Source organism: Zalophus californianus, chromosome 16 (assembly GCF_009762305.2).
Source record: "Zalophus californianus isolate mZalCal1 chromosome 16, mZalCal1.pri.v2, whole genome shotgun sequence".
In the NCBI taxonomy this organism is placed as follows: Eukaryota; Metazoa; Chordata; class Mammalia; order Carnivora; family Otariidae; genus Zalophus; species Zalophus californianus.
This window is the reverse complement of record NC_045610.1, coordinates 6,931,808-6,949,591: the sequence shown is the minus strand read 5'-3', so window position 1 is coordinate 6,949,591 and position 17,784 is coordinate 6,931,808. Positions and strand designations below refer to the sequence as shown.

Here is a 17,784-nt window from a genome sequence, read left to right as displayed (position 1 = left end):
AAGCCCTTTCTTTCTGGAACTTCCACTCCGATCAGCAACCTCGCAAAGCAGGTTCCTTTACCTGCTCCTTCACTGACACCTGGCTGTCCCCCAAGGACACTGCATCCTCCTCACGCCCGCAGTGGGGGCTCATTTACGTGGGAGCCGGAAGAGGAGTCATGGGGTGCCACGCCATTGTCACTTTCCGATTGTCACTCCAACCTATGGACTCTACTACTTTCTCCCTCCATCAGCCCCCTGGGCTCTCACTTTCTCTGTCAGGCTGATAGTCTCTGCTCCACGGTTAGAGTTACTGTCTTATAAATATCCTCAATCCCCTTGCTCTGTTCTCCTTGCACCGCACTCCCTTGGCAAAACCCCACACCCAGGGGTACCCGGGTGGCTCAGTCGGTTAAGCATCTGCCTTCAGCTCAGGTCATGTTCCCAGGGTCCTGGGATCAAGCCCCGAGTCAGGCTCCCTGCTCAGTGAGGAGCCTGCTTCTCCCTCTCCATCCGCCTCTCTCCTCACTCATGCTCCCTCCCGCTCCTTCTCTCTCAAATAAATAAAATCTTAAAAAAAAAAACAAAAAACCCACACCTGGGTGAATCGTGGTTGCAAGAGAAAAAATGATACAATGGAGCTGACTGGTTTCACTTTAGATTTATGGTAACAGACCTACTGATGGCACTTAATACAGCCTAGCCTCCTACTGTGTTTCTCCGGAAAATTCATTCGTGATTGATTTAGAACTGCCCTCAAATGATTCTTCTGTCCTCAAATCTCCTGTGCTCCCCTTCTGAACCCTTACCTTTGCTGACCTGGCCATATAATTCGTTAAAAATATCAGGGTGTGTTGGGGCGCCTGGGTGGCTCAGTCGGTTGGGAGTCCGACTCTTGGTTTCAGCTCAGGCCCTGATCTCAGGGTCGTGAGATGGGGCCCCGGGTCGGGCTCTGCCCTCGGCGGGGAGTCTGCTTGTCCCTCACCCTCTCCCTCTGCACCTCTCCCTACTCTCTCTCTCTCTCCCCAAAATAAACAAAATCTTTAAAGCCTGTTGTCCATTCTGCCTTACCAGACTCTAAGCTCCACAAAGGTCGGGACTTTGTCAGGTGCAGCACTGAGCCCAGTACAATGCCTGGCCACTCCTTCTCTGAACTTTCAAGGTTGTTATCGAAAGGCTCAGACCTGAGGGTTTTGGGTTTTTTTGTTTTTTGTTTTTTTCTATCTACATGTTCTCTTTACATGATCTTATTCATCTGTGTGGTTTCAGATTCTGGGCACATACTATGTAATTTTGAAAAAAATAAACGAATGACTAAAAAGGAGGTGAAAAGAACATGTTGGTCTTTTTTTTTTTTTTTTTTTTTTGGTTGCAAGCTGGAATGACATCTAAGCATGAATGGACCATCCAGTGGCAGATCAGTAATTGAATTTCATTTTGAGTAGGTAGCACAAAACTTGCTTTGTCTGCTCTCTTCTTATTATTATTTAAGAGGATAGGGACATTGGGATTAGAAAGGCAAAGAGGAACGGATTTGAAGGGAAAACACTTAGGGAAACAGGGACCGAGTTGAGGACACAAACTGATAAAATGATTGGTGAGAACAAAGATACAAATGTAGGGACCCGAAGGGGTACGTGCACCCCAATGTTTATAGCAGCAATGTGCACAATAGCCAAACTGTGGAAAGAGCCAAGATGTCCATCGACAGATGAATGGATAAAGAAGAGGTGGTATATATACACAATGGAATATTATGCAGCCATCAAAAGGAATGAGATCTTGCCATTTGCCACGACGTGGATGGAACTGGAGGGTGTTATGCTGAGTGAAATAAGTCAATCAGAGAAAGACATGTATCATATGACCTCACTGATATGAGGAGTTCTTAATCTCAGGAAACAAACTGAGTGTTACTGGAGTGGTTGGGGGTGGGAGGGATGGGGTGGCCGGGTGATAGACATTGGGGAGGGTATGTGCTATGGTAAGCGCTGTGAATTGTGCAAGACTGTTGAATCACAGATCTGTACTTCTGAAACAAATAACGCAACATATTTTAAGAAAAAAGGAAAAGAAGAAGATAACAGGAGAGGAAGAATGAAGGGGAGTAAGTCAGAGGGGGAGACGAACCATGAGAGATGATGGACTCTGAAAAACACACTGAGGGTTCTAGAGGGGAGGAGGGTAGGGGGATGGGTTAGCCTGGTGATGGGTATTAAAGAGGGCACGTTCTGCGTGGAAAAAAAAATGATTGGTGAGAAAGCTGCTAGGGACAGAGGGACAGAGTCAGGGAGGAATCACCCACTGGGCCTTCTTACATCTGCTCCAGCGGGGACAGCGAGCTCACAAGAAGTGACACTTGACCCCCTCATGGCTTTTGGGTCTGACCTCCCGTGAGCACCTGACCTTGATCCTAAGGGTTCAGTCCCCAGAGCACAAGCAGTTGCAGAGTATCCCCAGGGCAGTCTTACCTCCACTTTCAATGAGGACATCTAGGAGCTCATCCATCTGTTGACTCCGAGTCATTTGCTGTTGCAAATTAAGCAGAGGAGAACGGAGAGGTGAGAAGGTTGGCCACCTCTTCCGTGGGAGATCGTTAGAAGCAGCACTACAGATTTTTTGAACTAGGTTTGGTTTAGGTGGGTTTTTTTCCTTAATTGCAGTAAAATACACACTACATAGAATTTACCGTCTTCATCATTTTTAAGCATATGGTCCAGTGACATTAAGTACATTATGTTCACATTATTGCATGACCGTCCCCACCATCCATCTCCAGAACTTTTTCATCTACCCCAACTGCAACGCTGTCCCCATGAAACGTGAACTCCCCATCCTTCCCCCCCAGCCCCCGACGATTTCCATTCTGCTTTCTGTTCCCATGAATCGGGCAACTCTAGAGACCTCACAGAAGTGGATTCACACAGTATATTTCCTTTTATTACTGGTTTACTTCACTCAGTATAATATCCTCCGGGTTCATCCATGTTGCGACGTGTGTCAGAATCTCTTTCCTTGTTAAGACTGACTAGTATTGGGGCACCTGGGTGCCTCAGTCGCTTAAGCATCTGCCTTCAGCTCAGGTCATGATCTTGGGGTCCTGGGATTGAGCCCCATGTTGGGCTCCCTGCTCAGTGGGGAATCTGCTTCTCCCTCTCCCTCTGCCCCTCCCCCCGGCTTGTGCGAGTGCTCTCTCTCTCTCTCTCTCAAATGAATAAATAAATCATCTTAAAAAAAAGACTGACTAGTGTTAATTGTATGTATTCACCACATTTTGGTTAACCATTCATCCATGCACAGCCACTTGGGTTGCTTCCACTGTTGTGAATAATGCTGCTGTGAGCAAGACTATAAATGGCTGACTGCACGACTAAAGCTCAGTGTTCACCTCAGATGGGAAAACTCCTGAACGAAACAAGAGAAGGCGGGGAGAAGGCAGAGTGCTCCCCAAGAGAGTCCTTCAGGGTGAGCTTGGTGGAGTGGCTTCCATCCCAAGAACAGGGCTTCTTATTACAGAGAGTACAGCCATTTTACTCACTCTGAAGCCACTTGGATCTGCCTCCCATGTGGGGGCTGTGGTTGTGGCCCCAGCACGTGGCTCAGGCTTTCCGGGTTCCTCACGGCAAGAGCCCTGTGGCACCTGTTGATGCTCGTAGGGTAGACACCCCTTCCCTCTGGCTCATCTGAGTTTTACGGTAGAGTCTCGTTCATGGATATCCACTTGGCTTGACCTTCTTCTTTTCTTTTGAAACCACAAAGGATCCGTGGATGCTTACAGATACCAGGGGCAGAAAATGGGGAGGACAGGGGCCCATACCTCTCTCACTCCCTTGAGAGCCCATTCCCAATACACAAAGGCATCAATAATCAATATGATGGGAGCACTGCTCAGAGAATGAGCCACCTACCAGTCCAGAAGGCATCAGATGTCCACAGGGTCTGGCAGGTAATGTAAAAGAGCCGAATAGAGAGCAAGAGAGAGGGGTAGAATGTAGACCCCACACTGTGGTTCTAGGAGGCTGTGGATACTCTGTTTCAGGCAACTGTCCGCTCCCAGAATTGTGGCTCCACCATTGAGAGATCCTCTGATTTTTCAGGAATTAGAAAGCCCACTTTTCGCCTAAAATCTCCTGACATTTAGAAATACTCTTTAAACCACGTGAGACCTAGCTGCAAGCTGATTTTGATCTGGGGGATGCCAGTGTGCAAAAGTTGATGTAGCTCTTCCTTGCGAGGTTGGGCACATGCAGAGGGCCTTCTGATATCTTATCCAAGCTCAGACCATTTGAAATATACGATCATTCACTGCTTTCCTTTCTTTGGAGTTTACTTTTTATTTGGAACATTTCCCACCGTAAATGACAGCAAGGCATACAAGGGACCTCCATGATCATGGTCATTAATACTTTGGCTGGATCACTAAATTCTGAAACTAACAAGAACCTTATACAAAGTATCACTTTAAACAAAGTATCACCTTATACAAATTATCACCCTGACAACCGCTCTCCTCTATTTGAGTACCTACCCCCTGCCTGGACAAGGTAGTAAGTGCTACACTCTCTAGAATCCTTACAAAGTAGATATGGACCCTATTCCACATAAGAGACGTTGAGCACTTGTCCAACCTTAGTGATAATTGTGGCTGGCTGGTGACATTAAATAAAGGCACCTGGGTGCCCAGCCCAACCTCTTCTCCGCCTGCCTCACACACCAGCTATGTACACCCAACACCTTTCTGCAATTAGCGTCTAGACACTTGGCCCATTCTCATTGAGGGGCTCCCGATGCACTCAATGTCAGCATCTACAGACTGCATGAAGGTGGAAGATGAAAAAAAAAAAATCTGTTTAGGCAACCTGTTTCCCTACAGAGAACACATCTTGCAAAGTTACCTGCTTTACGGCATCTTCATAGGACGGAGGCTGGGTTATCTCTGGAACTGCTGAAGTTGACTTGGAAAAAGTTGGGGATGGAATGGAAAACTTTGGCCCTGTCTTCTCAGAAGAAGAGTGTAAACCAGCCATCTGTGGGGGTACAGCACAGAGAAAGTCAGAGTCAGCTCGTGGGATCAGAAACGGTACGGCTTCTGTGTTACAAACTCCAGGCTTGAGTTTGGAAAAAACTGATTTGAGGGGGGACGAAAAAGAGCTAGGGTTTAGAAACAACGCCAGTATATTGACAGTAGGACACATCACGGGCATCCTATTGACAATAGTACATATCGTTGGCAAATCACGGGCGTATTGTAGTATGTGTCTGGAGGCATGTTAGGATGGGAACCTTGCCGATTCATTTTCCCCTCTAGGATGAACCCTGTTCGGTTAGGAGAAAAGCAAATAAAGTAAGAGTCCAGTCCAATATGAAAAAGTCCATCACCCCAGGAATTCCCAGGGTACTTTACCCTCACTGCCCCCACCCCCACCCCCGGGAGGCGTTTCTTTCCTAATTGGGTGCCTTTGCAGAGAGATGAAGCCACCGCTTGGGTATCTCTTTAGGAACCAGCCTCATGTATTGTGAGCGTTCTATGGAATGCCAGGGCCATTTCAGGGTCTCTGTCCCCAAAGGACGCCCTGCCTCTCCTTGTGGCAAGTAGCGCTTCTGTGTCATGGCCCTCTTGTTGGTCTCCTTCTAATCACCTCTTCGTTAGTCCTTGGAACTCCCCATATCCTGGCTCCCTCCCATCCCTGATTTCCACCTGCTGGGATGTACCACTTTTCCTTTTTCCACCGAGAGACTGCACCGTGACTCGAACTCTCTGCACCTTTCTAGACCTTTCTAGACCCTTCCACCTTAACACTCTTTTTCGAGTGTTATTTCCCCACGTGCCTCTATTCCAATCTTGGACTCCACGGAAACTGGTGTGTTTGCCGTGTTGTTTCACAAACAGACCACACTCATGTTAGTCCTCATGATTCCCAGGATGACCCCGGGCAATGGCTCCTCAGTACACCCTGATTTCTATCTGTACATCCATGCCAGTCTGTTTCCAGTGGATTTTTTTTTTTTTTTTATCTAAAATGTCACTGATTTCTGCCTTTAGACCTCCTCATTTGGGGGATGGGGCCACAGAAGAGGGAGAGAGGCCAAGTTTAAACCTTTTTCCAGGCGCCTACCTTTTGCTGGACCCCTGGGCTTTTGGGACGAGGGGTGCCCCCAGCACCATGACTGCTGTCTGCCTGGGCTCCAGAGAAAGGGGGGTGGAGGCCGGAGGACTGGGGAGAGAAGCTTGCAGGATGGCTCTCATGCCCTGAGTTCTGGAAGGAAGAAATGACCAATGAGGTGGCCTCCAGCAGCACACTTGAGAGCTTTGGCTGAGACTCCTGGTCCCTGCCCTGGTGTCTTATCTTTTCAACTCTCCCTAAATCCCATTATCAAAGTCTCAAATCTGGCTTTGTACACATCACCCATTGCTCAAAAACCTTCCATGGCTCCCATGCATCCACAGCATAAGGTCTCCACTGTAACCAGTGTTCAAGATGCTCCAGGCCAGTTACCATTTCCTTCAAAAGCTTGTATTCTATTAACTTCCCTCAGCATGCCCTGCACATTGTACCTCCCTATCTTTTCCCACATGGAATGTTCTTTTACTGACTCTCATTTTTTAATGCTATGTTTCTCATGGAGTCTAACCCCTTTGCAAAACCTTCCTGGACCGGCCTCCACCACCCCCCCCAAAAAAAGACCTTCCTGGACCTTCCTAGCCCTTCATGACCAATCTGCTTCCCCCCACCTTCCCCAACACTTTGTACAGCACTTGATACCAGAAGCACTGATCAGGCCTGTTATTCTATATTGCTCTTTATCTTTTTTATCATGTAATTGATCATGTCCTCAAAGAGTGCTTTGTAAACTATGAACCACTGCATGAATGTTAGTTCTTCTTGAGAGTATCCATGTCGTCAGAATGGTCTTAGGGTCCAGATCTGTGTTTCAAGAACTATTTTTACCTTTGTTGCCTAGGACACCGTGCACTAGTAAATGTTGTCAACAGAGATGACAATCCATGTGACGTCCCAGCCCCTCCCAGAGTGTCCACTCAGAAGTGGGCATCATTCACTTGAATGTGCTGTTTGGGGGTGTGTAAAATCATATTCCCATTACCTATGGCCATACCCCATACTCCCAGGGTAGAGAACATTTCAGTGGGAAAAGGGCATGCATTTTAGCATCAGATGACCCTGGGTTCCTGTGACCCTGCGCTCCTGGGTTAACCTCCTTGGGCTTCATTTTCTTCTGTGTCAAGTAAAGAATGAAGAATTGGAGCTCATAAGGTTGTGACAATTAACGAGATTACTCAGAGGCATGCCTCTTAATACTGGGCACGTGGCAGGATCCAATCATGTGGGTTTTCTTCCTATTTTCCTTTCTCATAAGGTAGATTTCAGGACTTCTGATGATGTAATTTTCTTTCTCAGCCTTAGGTAGATTTTCCTAATGATTTTTTAGCTTTGTGGACAAGGAAAGTCTCTGATGATCACCTTGGTCGCGTCTTTGAACTAGTTACTGCCGTAAGCTCTCTACAACCACCTCTCATTCAGCTCCAACCACACTGGTCTTCCTTCTGATCCCTGAATATTACACACACAACTCCCACCTCAGGGCCCTTGCTCTTGCTATTCTTCCTTTGCCTGCAATGCCTTCACCCCAAATATTCGTGAGGCTTGCTCCCTTATCTCTTTCAAAGATTTGCTTAAATGGCCCCAGACCTTTGACTTAAAAGTTGCAAACTTGCAAATGCTCCATCACCATGCCTCCCTGCTTTTTCTCCATAACATCTATCATCCTTTAGGGGCGCTTGGGTGGCTCAGTCGGTTAAGCATCTGCCTTCGGCTCACTTGGGCTCGTGATACCCGGGTCCTGGGATCGAGCCCCACATGGGGCTCCCTGCCCTCCTTCTCCCCCACTGCTTGCGCTCTCTCTAGCTACGTCTCTTTCTCTCTCAAATAAATAAAATCTTAAAAAAAATCTATCATCTTCTGATACATGATATATTTTACGTGTTTATTTTATTTACTGTCTGTCTTCCCATGAGAATAGGGATTTTTGTTTGGTTAGTTCATCCCTCATCCCCAGAGACCAGAACAGGGTCTGACACACATAGTAGTGTTCGGAAAATATTTGCACTATGTAGACCATTACACGGAGAGAATAGTAAGGTCTGGTAACTTCCCTTTGGCTCTCTTGATGAATTGGTTTGGCCTGTGGTAAGGCTTTATGCCGAGGAGTCCTGAAAAGGGGGTTGGCAATCTGACCCACCACCTCTTTTTGTTTGTTTGTTTGTTTAAGATTTCATTTATTTATTAGAGAGATAGAGAGAGCACAAGCAAGGGGAGCAGCAAGCAGAGGGAGAGGGAGTAGCAGGCTCCCCGCTGAGCAGGGAGCCCGACACGGGTCTCAATCCCAGGACCCCAAGATCATGACCTGAACCAAAGGCAGATGCCCAACTGACTGAGCCACCCAGGCGCCCCCATTACCTGTTTTTGTAACTAAAGTTCTACTGGAGCCCAGCCTTGTGAATTCCTTTACAAGTTGTGGACGTCCGCGTTCAGGATACAAGGGTCCCCACTGAGTAGCTGTGACACAGGCCCATCCGACCCACAAGGACAGAACATTGATTATCCAGCCTTTCACATGCAGATTTTGCTAACCTCAATCTCGGAGAAGAGAGTCTCCGGTCTCCGGTGAAGACCAGAGGTTGCTTCTGGGCTTCTGGTAAACCCTACCCATTCAAACTTCAGCTCTTGGGCCTGTGCCAGCCACACCCCACTTCTGGAAAGCGGGGTGCTACGGGGGAGCCTGAGGCGGGGAGTTGTTACCTGCGCAGCGCATACCTGGTTGCTGGCAGGTGAGGAGATCCTGTGCCCTTCCCCTTGGGCGCCCGAAGAGGAGGGGAGGAAGTAATGGTTGTTGGGGGATGGGGGCAAACTGATGTGCTGCGGGCTTTTGACAGCGCCCAGCGGCGAGTGCTGAGGGGAGCACTGAGGGCTGAGAAACGTGGACGGCAGCGCGTCGCTGGGGCCCGAGGCCAGCTCGGCGCACGGAGCGGACCCTGGGGGCCGGCGCCCCGCCGCTTCGCAGGCCTGCGCTCGGCCCTCTGAGCTGAGGCCCTGTCTCTTCCCAGGTCTCTGCTGGGGCGTGAAGGGACAACTGGACGCGGCGTCCTCCTGCTTGACGGGGACGGCCAAGAAGGGCGGCGGCTTCTCAGGGCAGGTGCTCCTCTTCTGCTTCTGCAGCTGCAGCCTCAGCTCCTCCACGTGGCGCTGCTCCTGCTGGAGCTTCCAGGTGAGCTCGTTGATCACCTTCTGCTTCTCCACCAGCATCTTGTCCTTCTCGGAGTCCAGCCCGTCCAGCTCGGGGCCAAGGGAGCCCCCGTTCAGGCTGCTCAGGAGGCTCTCGTCGGCGCACGCGGGGAGCGGGGACGGGTGCAGGCAGAGGGACGGGGACGCGTCGTTGAAGGGGTCGGGCAGGGACCCCGCCGCCGACAGGTCGGAGGAGGCGGGCGAGATCGGGGGGCTGGAGCTGGTGCTGCCGAAGTGGTAGAAGCCGTTGGATAAGGCGCCGGTGGACGGGGAGGACTGGTAGCCGGGCAGCGCGCTGCTGGGCGTCACGGGGAAAGTGACCGTCGTGATGTCCCCGAAGTTAGCCAGGGGGGTCCCCGAACAGTCCTGGAAGGGCCGCAGACGGTCCATGAGGGCCGTCTTGGTGCCTGACACCGGCAGACCCCGGATTCGAAGCTGCTGTCTCAATTCCGAGACCTACAGAAACCAGGGCGTGGTTAGTGTGCCGGTTAAGGACAATCTCTAAGAATAAATAAATAAATAAATTATTACGTTCGCTTTAAAACACCACACGTGGAATTTTACAACATCCGCTTTTCTATGACTTGCTTACAATCCCCTCCCCTTCCCTTGGTATCAATAGGCTTTTGCACCATGCTTTTTTTTTTTTTTTCCCCATGATCCCAGAATCCTAGAAAGGCATAGCCCACATGAACCATAGAGGCCACCTACTCTACTAGCTTCCAGCCCCCACCCTGGTCCTCGCCCCATTCTACAGATGAGAAGACTGATCTCTGCCCAGGTTTAGCCATCAGCCGGCAATCATCCCAAAGCACAATGAGACTCCAGGTCTTCTGCTCCTAGGTCACCGCTCTCCCTGCCAGGCTCTCTCTGTCCTTGGTTCTCCAACTTGAGCAGGTGCATTTTTAACGGATTCCCAGGGGATGCTGATGCACTGGTCCCCGGACCAGGTTTTGAGAACCATGGTTCTACATTAACACTTATGTCCTTTTTTTTTTTTAAGATTTATTTATTTTAGAGAGAGAGTGAGCCTGAGCATGGGGAGGGGCAGAGGGAGAGAGAATCTTAAGTAGATTCCCTGCTGAGCATGGAGCCCGACACGGGGCTTGATCCCACCACCCCAAGATCATGACCTGAGCCGAAATCAAGAGTCAGAGGCTCAACAGACTGAGCCGCCCAGGCGCCCCACATACGTCCTAATTTTAATAACTGGCTAGATGATAGTCATATACTGAGGGAGACTGTGCTGGGATAAGACCATCAGTTCAAATCCCGATCTTGCCTCTTACTAGCTCAGAGATCACTCTGTGCCTTGGTTCCCCTTCTGTAAAATGGAGACAGTCATAGCGACCTTATGTGTTTTTGTGAGGACTGAAATGGCTTAACATTTGTTAAGTGCTTGGAATAGTGTCTAGCAAATGGTTAGTGTGGTGTAAGAGTTTGCCATTATTATGTTGATTCACGTGTGATAATTTCATCCTGCATTTTTTACAATGTTCATAAATGATAAGCTGCAGATATCTAAAAATATGGGAACTAAATTAACAATCATGACTATGAATGATGGAATACCTGAATCCATTAAAGCTGATGTTATATACAATAATGAATAATTATTTATGGTATATTATTTTTTCTTGATTTTTAAAATTTGAGAGAGAGAGAAAGAGAGAGAGAGAGAGAGCACGAGCAGGGAGGGACAAAGGGAGAATGGCAAGCAGATTCCCTGCTGAGCAAGGAGCCGGATGCAGGACTCGATCCCAGGACCCTGAGATCATGACCTGAGCGGAAGTCAGACACTCAACCAACAGAACAACCCAGGTGCCCCCCCTGTTTTTGGCATATTAATAAATGAAAAACAGTTTGAATTGTTTGATTCTATTTTTCTAAGAATTATATAAATTTGTATGTATGTGTGTGTATATTTAAACCTATGCTTGCTGATGAAAATATGTGGATAAAGATAGACTAAAATGTTAACAATGGTTCTCCTTATCTCTAACATCCTAAATATTTCACATAAGATATTACTTTTGTAATTAAAACAAGAAACATTAAATATCTAAGTGTCAATAATCCCATAAAATAGCTCGAAGAACAAATATTCTTCTGATATTCTGTAGGGAAAGATCTTTTGAGCCTAAAAGCAAAGAAAGCAACTTTAAAAATATGACAAAAATAAAAAAAACCCTCTAAGTCAAAAACACCAAAAAGAAAATGCAAATGCAGATAGCAGTCTCAGACAAAAATAATTGCAGGACAAATAATAAAGTATTAGTAAGCTCCATGTACTAAGTGTGCTTTAACAAACCCCCAAAATAAACCAACACCCCAAAATAGGTAATGGGCATGGTTCAACTCTTCACAAACAAAAGATACATTTTTATTTATTTATTTGAGAGAGAGCAAGAGAGAGAGAGAGCATGAGCAGGGGAGAGGAGCAGAGGGAGAGAGGGAGAAGCAGACTCCCCACTGAGCAGGGAGCCCCATGCGGGGCTCGAGCCCAGGATCCTGGGATCATGACCTGAACTGGAGGAAGACGCTTCACTGACTGAGCCACCCAAGTGCCCACAAAAGACACATTGTTTTAAAAAATGGCAATAAGAGACATGTACCAGCATTAGTAATCCAAATAAAATAAATACGGACATATTTTTGCATTCGTGAAATTGACAAAGGAATTAATAACACTTTGTGTTAATGAAGTAGCAGCAAAAAAAAGCAAATAAAAATGTTTTTTTTTTACAGAAAGTTCCTTAATGCCTTGCTATTCCAAGTGTGGTCCTTGGACCAACAGCTCCAAGGGCATCCAGGAGCATGTTAGGAATGCAGACACTCAGGCCCCCTCCCCACACCTACTGAATCAGAACCTGTATTTTACCCAGAGCCCCAGGTGATCCAGTGTGTATATTCATGCTTGATAAATGTTGCCACAGCGCAATGCTTCTGGCAGTAGATTGGCACAAACGTTCAGGACAGAAATTTTTACAATATGTACTCTTTGGCAAGAACTTTAGTATTTTTTTTTTTTAAGTAGGCTCCATGCTCAACACAGGGCTCGAACTCACAACTCTGAGATCAAGACCTGAGGTCAAGAGTCAGATGCTCTACCGACTGAGCCACCCAGGCACCCCAGGCAAGAACTTTAAAAAATGTTAATATGTTTTGGTTCAGGAATTCTACTCCCAGGACAGTCATTGGATACATTAATAAATTTATGTACAAATTATATTTTTAATAGCAAAAATTTGGAAGCAAGTTACGTGTCTGACACAGGACTGTTAACTAGGTGGCAGAATGATACGCTATGAAAAATAAAAATTCTGGGACACCTGGGTGGCTCAGTCGGTTAAACATCTGCCTTCGGCTCAGGTCATGATCCCAGGGTCCTGGGATCGAGCTCCACATCGGGCTCCCTGCTCAGCGGGGAGCCTGCTTCTCCCTCTCTCACTCCCCCTGCTTGTGTTCCCTCTCTCACTGTGTCTCTCTCTGTCAAATAAATAAATAAAATCTTTTAAAAAAATAAAAATTGTATTGAATATTGCAAGTTATGGAAAATGCTTATGATATGTTAATGAAAAAAGCATGTCAGAAATTCATGCTCACAGGATTACGTTACAGCAATAATTAAAAAAACTTTTTCAACAATAATTTTGAAAACAGGTCCACCTGTATTTTAAATTTATAGGGAAATAAAATCTGCAATGTTATCTGTGGGTCAATTATCTTTTAAAATACTCTTTATTTCTACCTGCACTATCCTGTCTCAACAGTAAATAATTACTTTTATAATCATTTAAAGGGTATTTTAAAAGGATTACAAGAACTCACACTATTGCAAGTGGTACCACCCCGCCCCCATCTTTCTGGCATTGTTTTATCTTTTTTTTTTCTTTCCAGATTTGCTGGTTTGAAAAAGTACAGAATAGCAACTCATTATTGTTTTAACTTTGAATTACTTAAAATTAATGAGTTCTACATTTATTTTTAGAATCTGTTCTGGCACTGAATATTTTAAACTACATCATTAAATAATGCAGCTCATATTCCGAAATAACACAAATACTTGTTGCGTTCATGTACCTTACATTTCGGAGTATTATGCTGTGTGGGCTTGCTTGGGACAAAGGTTTGTATACACCTCTTTCCTATACTCAGTGATGTTTTAATTGCTGATCACTCTTTCAACCAGTGTTATGGAGATGTCTATCATACACAAAAGTTGATGAAAAACTATAATGAACCTCATGTACCCATCAACCAGCGTCAACAATGATTCATCCATGCCCAATCCTGATTCATTTATACCCTAAACCACTTCCACTATATTTCCTAAATTATTCTGAAGCAACTCATATAATGAGATTTGTAAATATTCTGATATCTTTCTCTAAAAGTTAAGTGCATTTTATAAAAAACACCAATAAGAGACCATTATCACATCCAAAACACCTGAACAACTATTTCTTAATATCCATCATATTTTCCCAGTTTTTAAATTTCCCATTATTTTCTCTGTCTCTCTCTCTCTCATGCTGTCATGCTCTCTGGCTCTCAAGTTTCTTAGAAACAAGAAAAAAAATCCATATACTGGATTAGCAAAAAAAGAAAAAACAAAACAAAACATATACTGTGATGTTACCATGTATAACTTTAAAAAAAAAGATTTATTTATTTATTTGAGAGAGAGAGAGTGAGCAGGAGCGGGGGGCTGGGGCAGAGGGAGAGGGAGAATCTCCAGCAGGCTCCCTGCTGAGTGCAGAGCCCGACACAGGGCTCAGTCTCACAACCCCGAGATCATGACCCTGAGCTCAAACTAAGAGTTGGATGCTTAACCAACTATGTCCCCCAGGTGCCCTCCATGTGTAAGTTCTTAATAAGAAATCAAACTTTTTTCCCAGTGCTTTTCCCCTTTTACTCCTAATCAGCAAAACATGAGCGTTTTGGGAGAACATCTACCTTCGATACCTTATCTTTCTGATGACCTGTTTTAAGGGTCACTTTCATTAATTCCTCCCATTTCTTCCTTTTGCAAGGTATGGTTATATCACCTGCTTCCTTTATTCCTCTTCTCAACTCCTTCACTTCCCACTCTTTCCAAATGCCCTCCTTCCGTCTCTTTCGGTGTTGTGGCTTCAACCCACCCCGCTATGCAAACGATTCCAAAATTTCTGTGCCCGGCCTGACAACTAGGTCGGCGTGTCTCTAACTGCATGGAAACTGGCTAGCTTTTTCCTCTTGGTTGTCCTGGTGGTAGCTGTGGCTCAATTTCCCCAAACTGAATGTACCTGCCGACATCCCTTCAGATCAGCTCCCCATTCTACCCTCCCAGTTTCTGCCCCTGGTGTCACAATCCCAGGTGACACCTCTCCCCATACACCCCGTGGTCAAGTCCAATTAAGGTTTCTCCTTCTCCATCCTCCTTTCGAATGACAGTAGCAAAACCCTTCAGATCACTCAATTAAAAGAAGAACTACGCTCCAATCCAGTAATTACACTACCGGATATTTACTAAAAAAATACAAAAACAAGAATTCAAAGGCATACATGCACCCCTATATTTATAGCAGCATTATTTACAATAGCCAAATTATGGAAGCCGCCCAAGTGCCCATTGATAGATGAATGGAAAAAGAAGATGTGGTGTGTATACAATGGAATATTACTCAGCCATAAAAAAGAACTAAACCTCGCCATTTGCAACCGCATGGATGGAGCTAGAGGCTATTATGCTAAGCGAAATAAGTCAGCCAGAGAAAGACGAATACCATGTGATTTCATTCATATGTGGAATTTAAGAAACAAACAAAACAAGCAAAGGGAAAAAAAGAAAGAGAGAGAGAGAGACAAACCAAGGACAGACTTTTAATCATAAAGAACAAACTGATAGTCACCAGAGGGGAGGTGGCGGGGCGATGGGAGAAATATGTGATAGGGATCAAGGAGTGCACTTGTGATGAACTCTGAGTTTTGTACAGAATTGTCGAATCACCATATTGCACACCTGAAACTAATATAACACTGCATGTTAACTATAATGGAATTTAAAATAAAATAAAAAACGAAACAAAAATATCACTCACTTAATTCCAAACCCCAGTTTTGTCATCTATAGGCTGGTTAACTTGCATAGCATTTGGTCTCTTTTTCTGGGGGTGGGGGTTTAGCAAGACATTTATTCACTTAGTATATGATCTTAGTGCACTGTGTGCCTATAATATAAACCATAAACTCACAACTGATCAACACTCAAACTTGACAATGTGCAACCCACGTAGGGATATGAGGTTGATGTGATAAACGTCATATGTCTCCCAAATATAACTCCAGACTTCCTACTTTAACTTCTTAAAATACACCAATCAATGTTACCAGAGAGACTAAAACCAAATCCTATGAATTTACCAAACTTATTTATTCTGTAAAGATTCTTAGGCTTCTACAGAAGGAGATGTAAGTCTGTTTTTAGATGTCAGCATTCTGGATTGACTTGTGGGCTCTGGAAACATAGCACAAAGTTGTCAAATGAACAGATGAAATTGGGATGGCTTCTCCAAGGGGGAGAGAAAATGTAGAGATAAAAGGATCTCTTTTACGTGTTAACCTATGTCCTGATAGAACCAACATATTTCTCCCACTTTTCTCACCTGAGCTCTCAGGGTTGGTGTTAGGTTTATCAACAGTATCTTTCTTCTAGGGGAACCTGGGTGGCTCGGTTGGTTAAGCGTCTGACTTCGGCTCAGGTCATCTCAGGGTCCTGGGATCGAGCCCCGCGTCAGGCTCCCTACTCAGCAGGGAGTCTGCTTCTCCCTCTGCTCCTCCCCCCACTCATGCTCTCTCTCAAATAAACAAATAAAATCTTAAAAAAAAAACCCAGTATCTTTGTTCTGTACAGCAAACCATTTTATAGCATTCATGATAAAGATAAATATCAAAAATATCTAGCATGATAATGAGTCATATGCCTTATTCATTTAGCATCTTTGAGGTCCTGATTTTTATATTCACATGTAAAACCTATCTTGCAGGGTGAAAATGGAAGCAAATCTATACAGGATGGTCGACTGGTAGTTGACACTCAGAAACTGGCAGCTGCGACCCCCATCATTTCCTAGTACCCCCGCTAATTTATTATTATATACCGAACCAGCCAATCATTCTGAACATGTGCACATGGAGGAGACCATCTTTGGAGGCTCTGCCAGACGGCACATCACATCTAGACTACGCTGTCTGGGGTCTAGGCAACTACCTGACCCCGGGCTCCCATTCTAAGGTAGATTACTTTTTAAAAAATCTTTTTTTTTTTTTTTCAATGCAGGGCTTGAACTCATAACCTTGAGATTAAGACCTGAGCTGAGATCACGGGTCAGATGCTTCACCCACTGAGCCAGCCAGGAGCATCTGAAAAATCTTTTTTATTCTGGTTAAAGATGTACGGCATGAAATGTACCATCCAATCACTTTTAAATATGCAGTTCAGTGGAATTAGTGCATTCACACTGTTGTGCAAACAACACCACCATCTGTCTCCAGAACATTTTCCTCATTGCGAGCAGAACCTATGTACCCTCTACACACTAACACCCCATTCCTCCTCGGCCAAGCCCCTGGCAAGCACCCTTCTACTTTCTGTCTTTGAGCTTCTCTAGGTCTCTCATACAAGTAGACTCAGAATAGTTGTCCCTTTGTGCCTGGCTTACTTCATTTAGCATATTGTTGTCTGGGTGAGAGGACCTAATTTTATACCTTCATGGATTTATGACCTGGGGAGTGAAGGGTGGGTGACCCGTTACCAGAAGCTTGGCATCCTCCTCTAGCCTCATGGATCATGGATGCTAAATCGGAATGAGCTCAATGAAACCTAAGCATTTTTATTCCAAGTGGAAGGGACAGAGGAACTCTTGATATCACAACCCAAGATGTATTTTATTGATTAGTGTTGGCCACTGGCAGCCATAGAATTAATTTTCTTTCATTTGAAATAAATTCCACTCCCACCTTTCCCCCAAGACAGATAATGACCAAAGACTGAGAATGGGAATGGAGGGTGACAAATAAGGCCACAAACTGCCTTCTCCAGGTCTTTTGTAATCACTGGATGGATGAATACGCCAATCGCGATCACCGCTCTGGAATGCGCGAGGTTTAGCTCAAAGCCCAGGGTCATCTCGGTGAACTGAGATCCCTGAAGCCTGCGATCCAGAGGACACTGCTCCCCCCACACAGCATTTAACACGTTGCTGTCACATTTCAGGGCAGAAATTCTCAGACTTGGGGATTTCACAGAATAGTACATTGTTTCAAATTATGCAGTTGATGCAGTTGAGGTTGGGTTACCAACATTTCGTCTTGTTACACAAGACTAACATCCTTATTTAATAATACCCCTGCTTAATAGAAAGAAACAAAAGTCTACCAGAAACACTCCACTTCCACCCACTACTGTCGTCATTTCCAAACAGGGTCTTTCTTTAGATTCGAAACTTCGGGAGGAAATAAA

At 45.4% G+C, this 17,784-nt stretch overlaps 1 protein-coding gene across 8 annotated transcripts in view; it reads right to left on the bottom strand.

Annotated features, from left to right (window-relative positions):
- MYOCD (myocardin) overlaps nt 1-17,784 on the bottom strand; it is a 94,760-nt gene that overhangs the window by 3,929 nt on the left and 73,047 nt on the right. For all 8 annotated transcript variants that reach the window (XM_035724761.1, XM_035724764.1, XM_035724759.1 and 5 more), the window contains 4 exons: nt 8,814-9,737; nt 6,096-6,236; nt 4,875-5,006; nt 2,451-2,508 (listed from right to left, as the gene is read on the bottom strand). In XM_035724761.1, the coding sequence (XP_035580654.1) occupies nt 2,451-2,508; nt 4,875-5,006; nt 6,096-6,236; nt 8,814-9,737 (1,255 nt within the window). The remainder of the gene's footprint in view (nt 1-2,450; nt 2,509-4,874; nt 5,007-6,095; nt 6,237-8,813; nt 9,738-17,784) is intronic.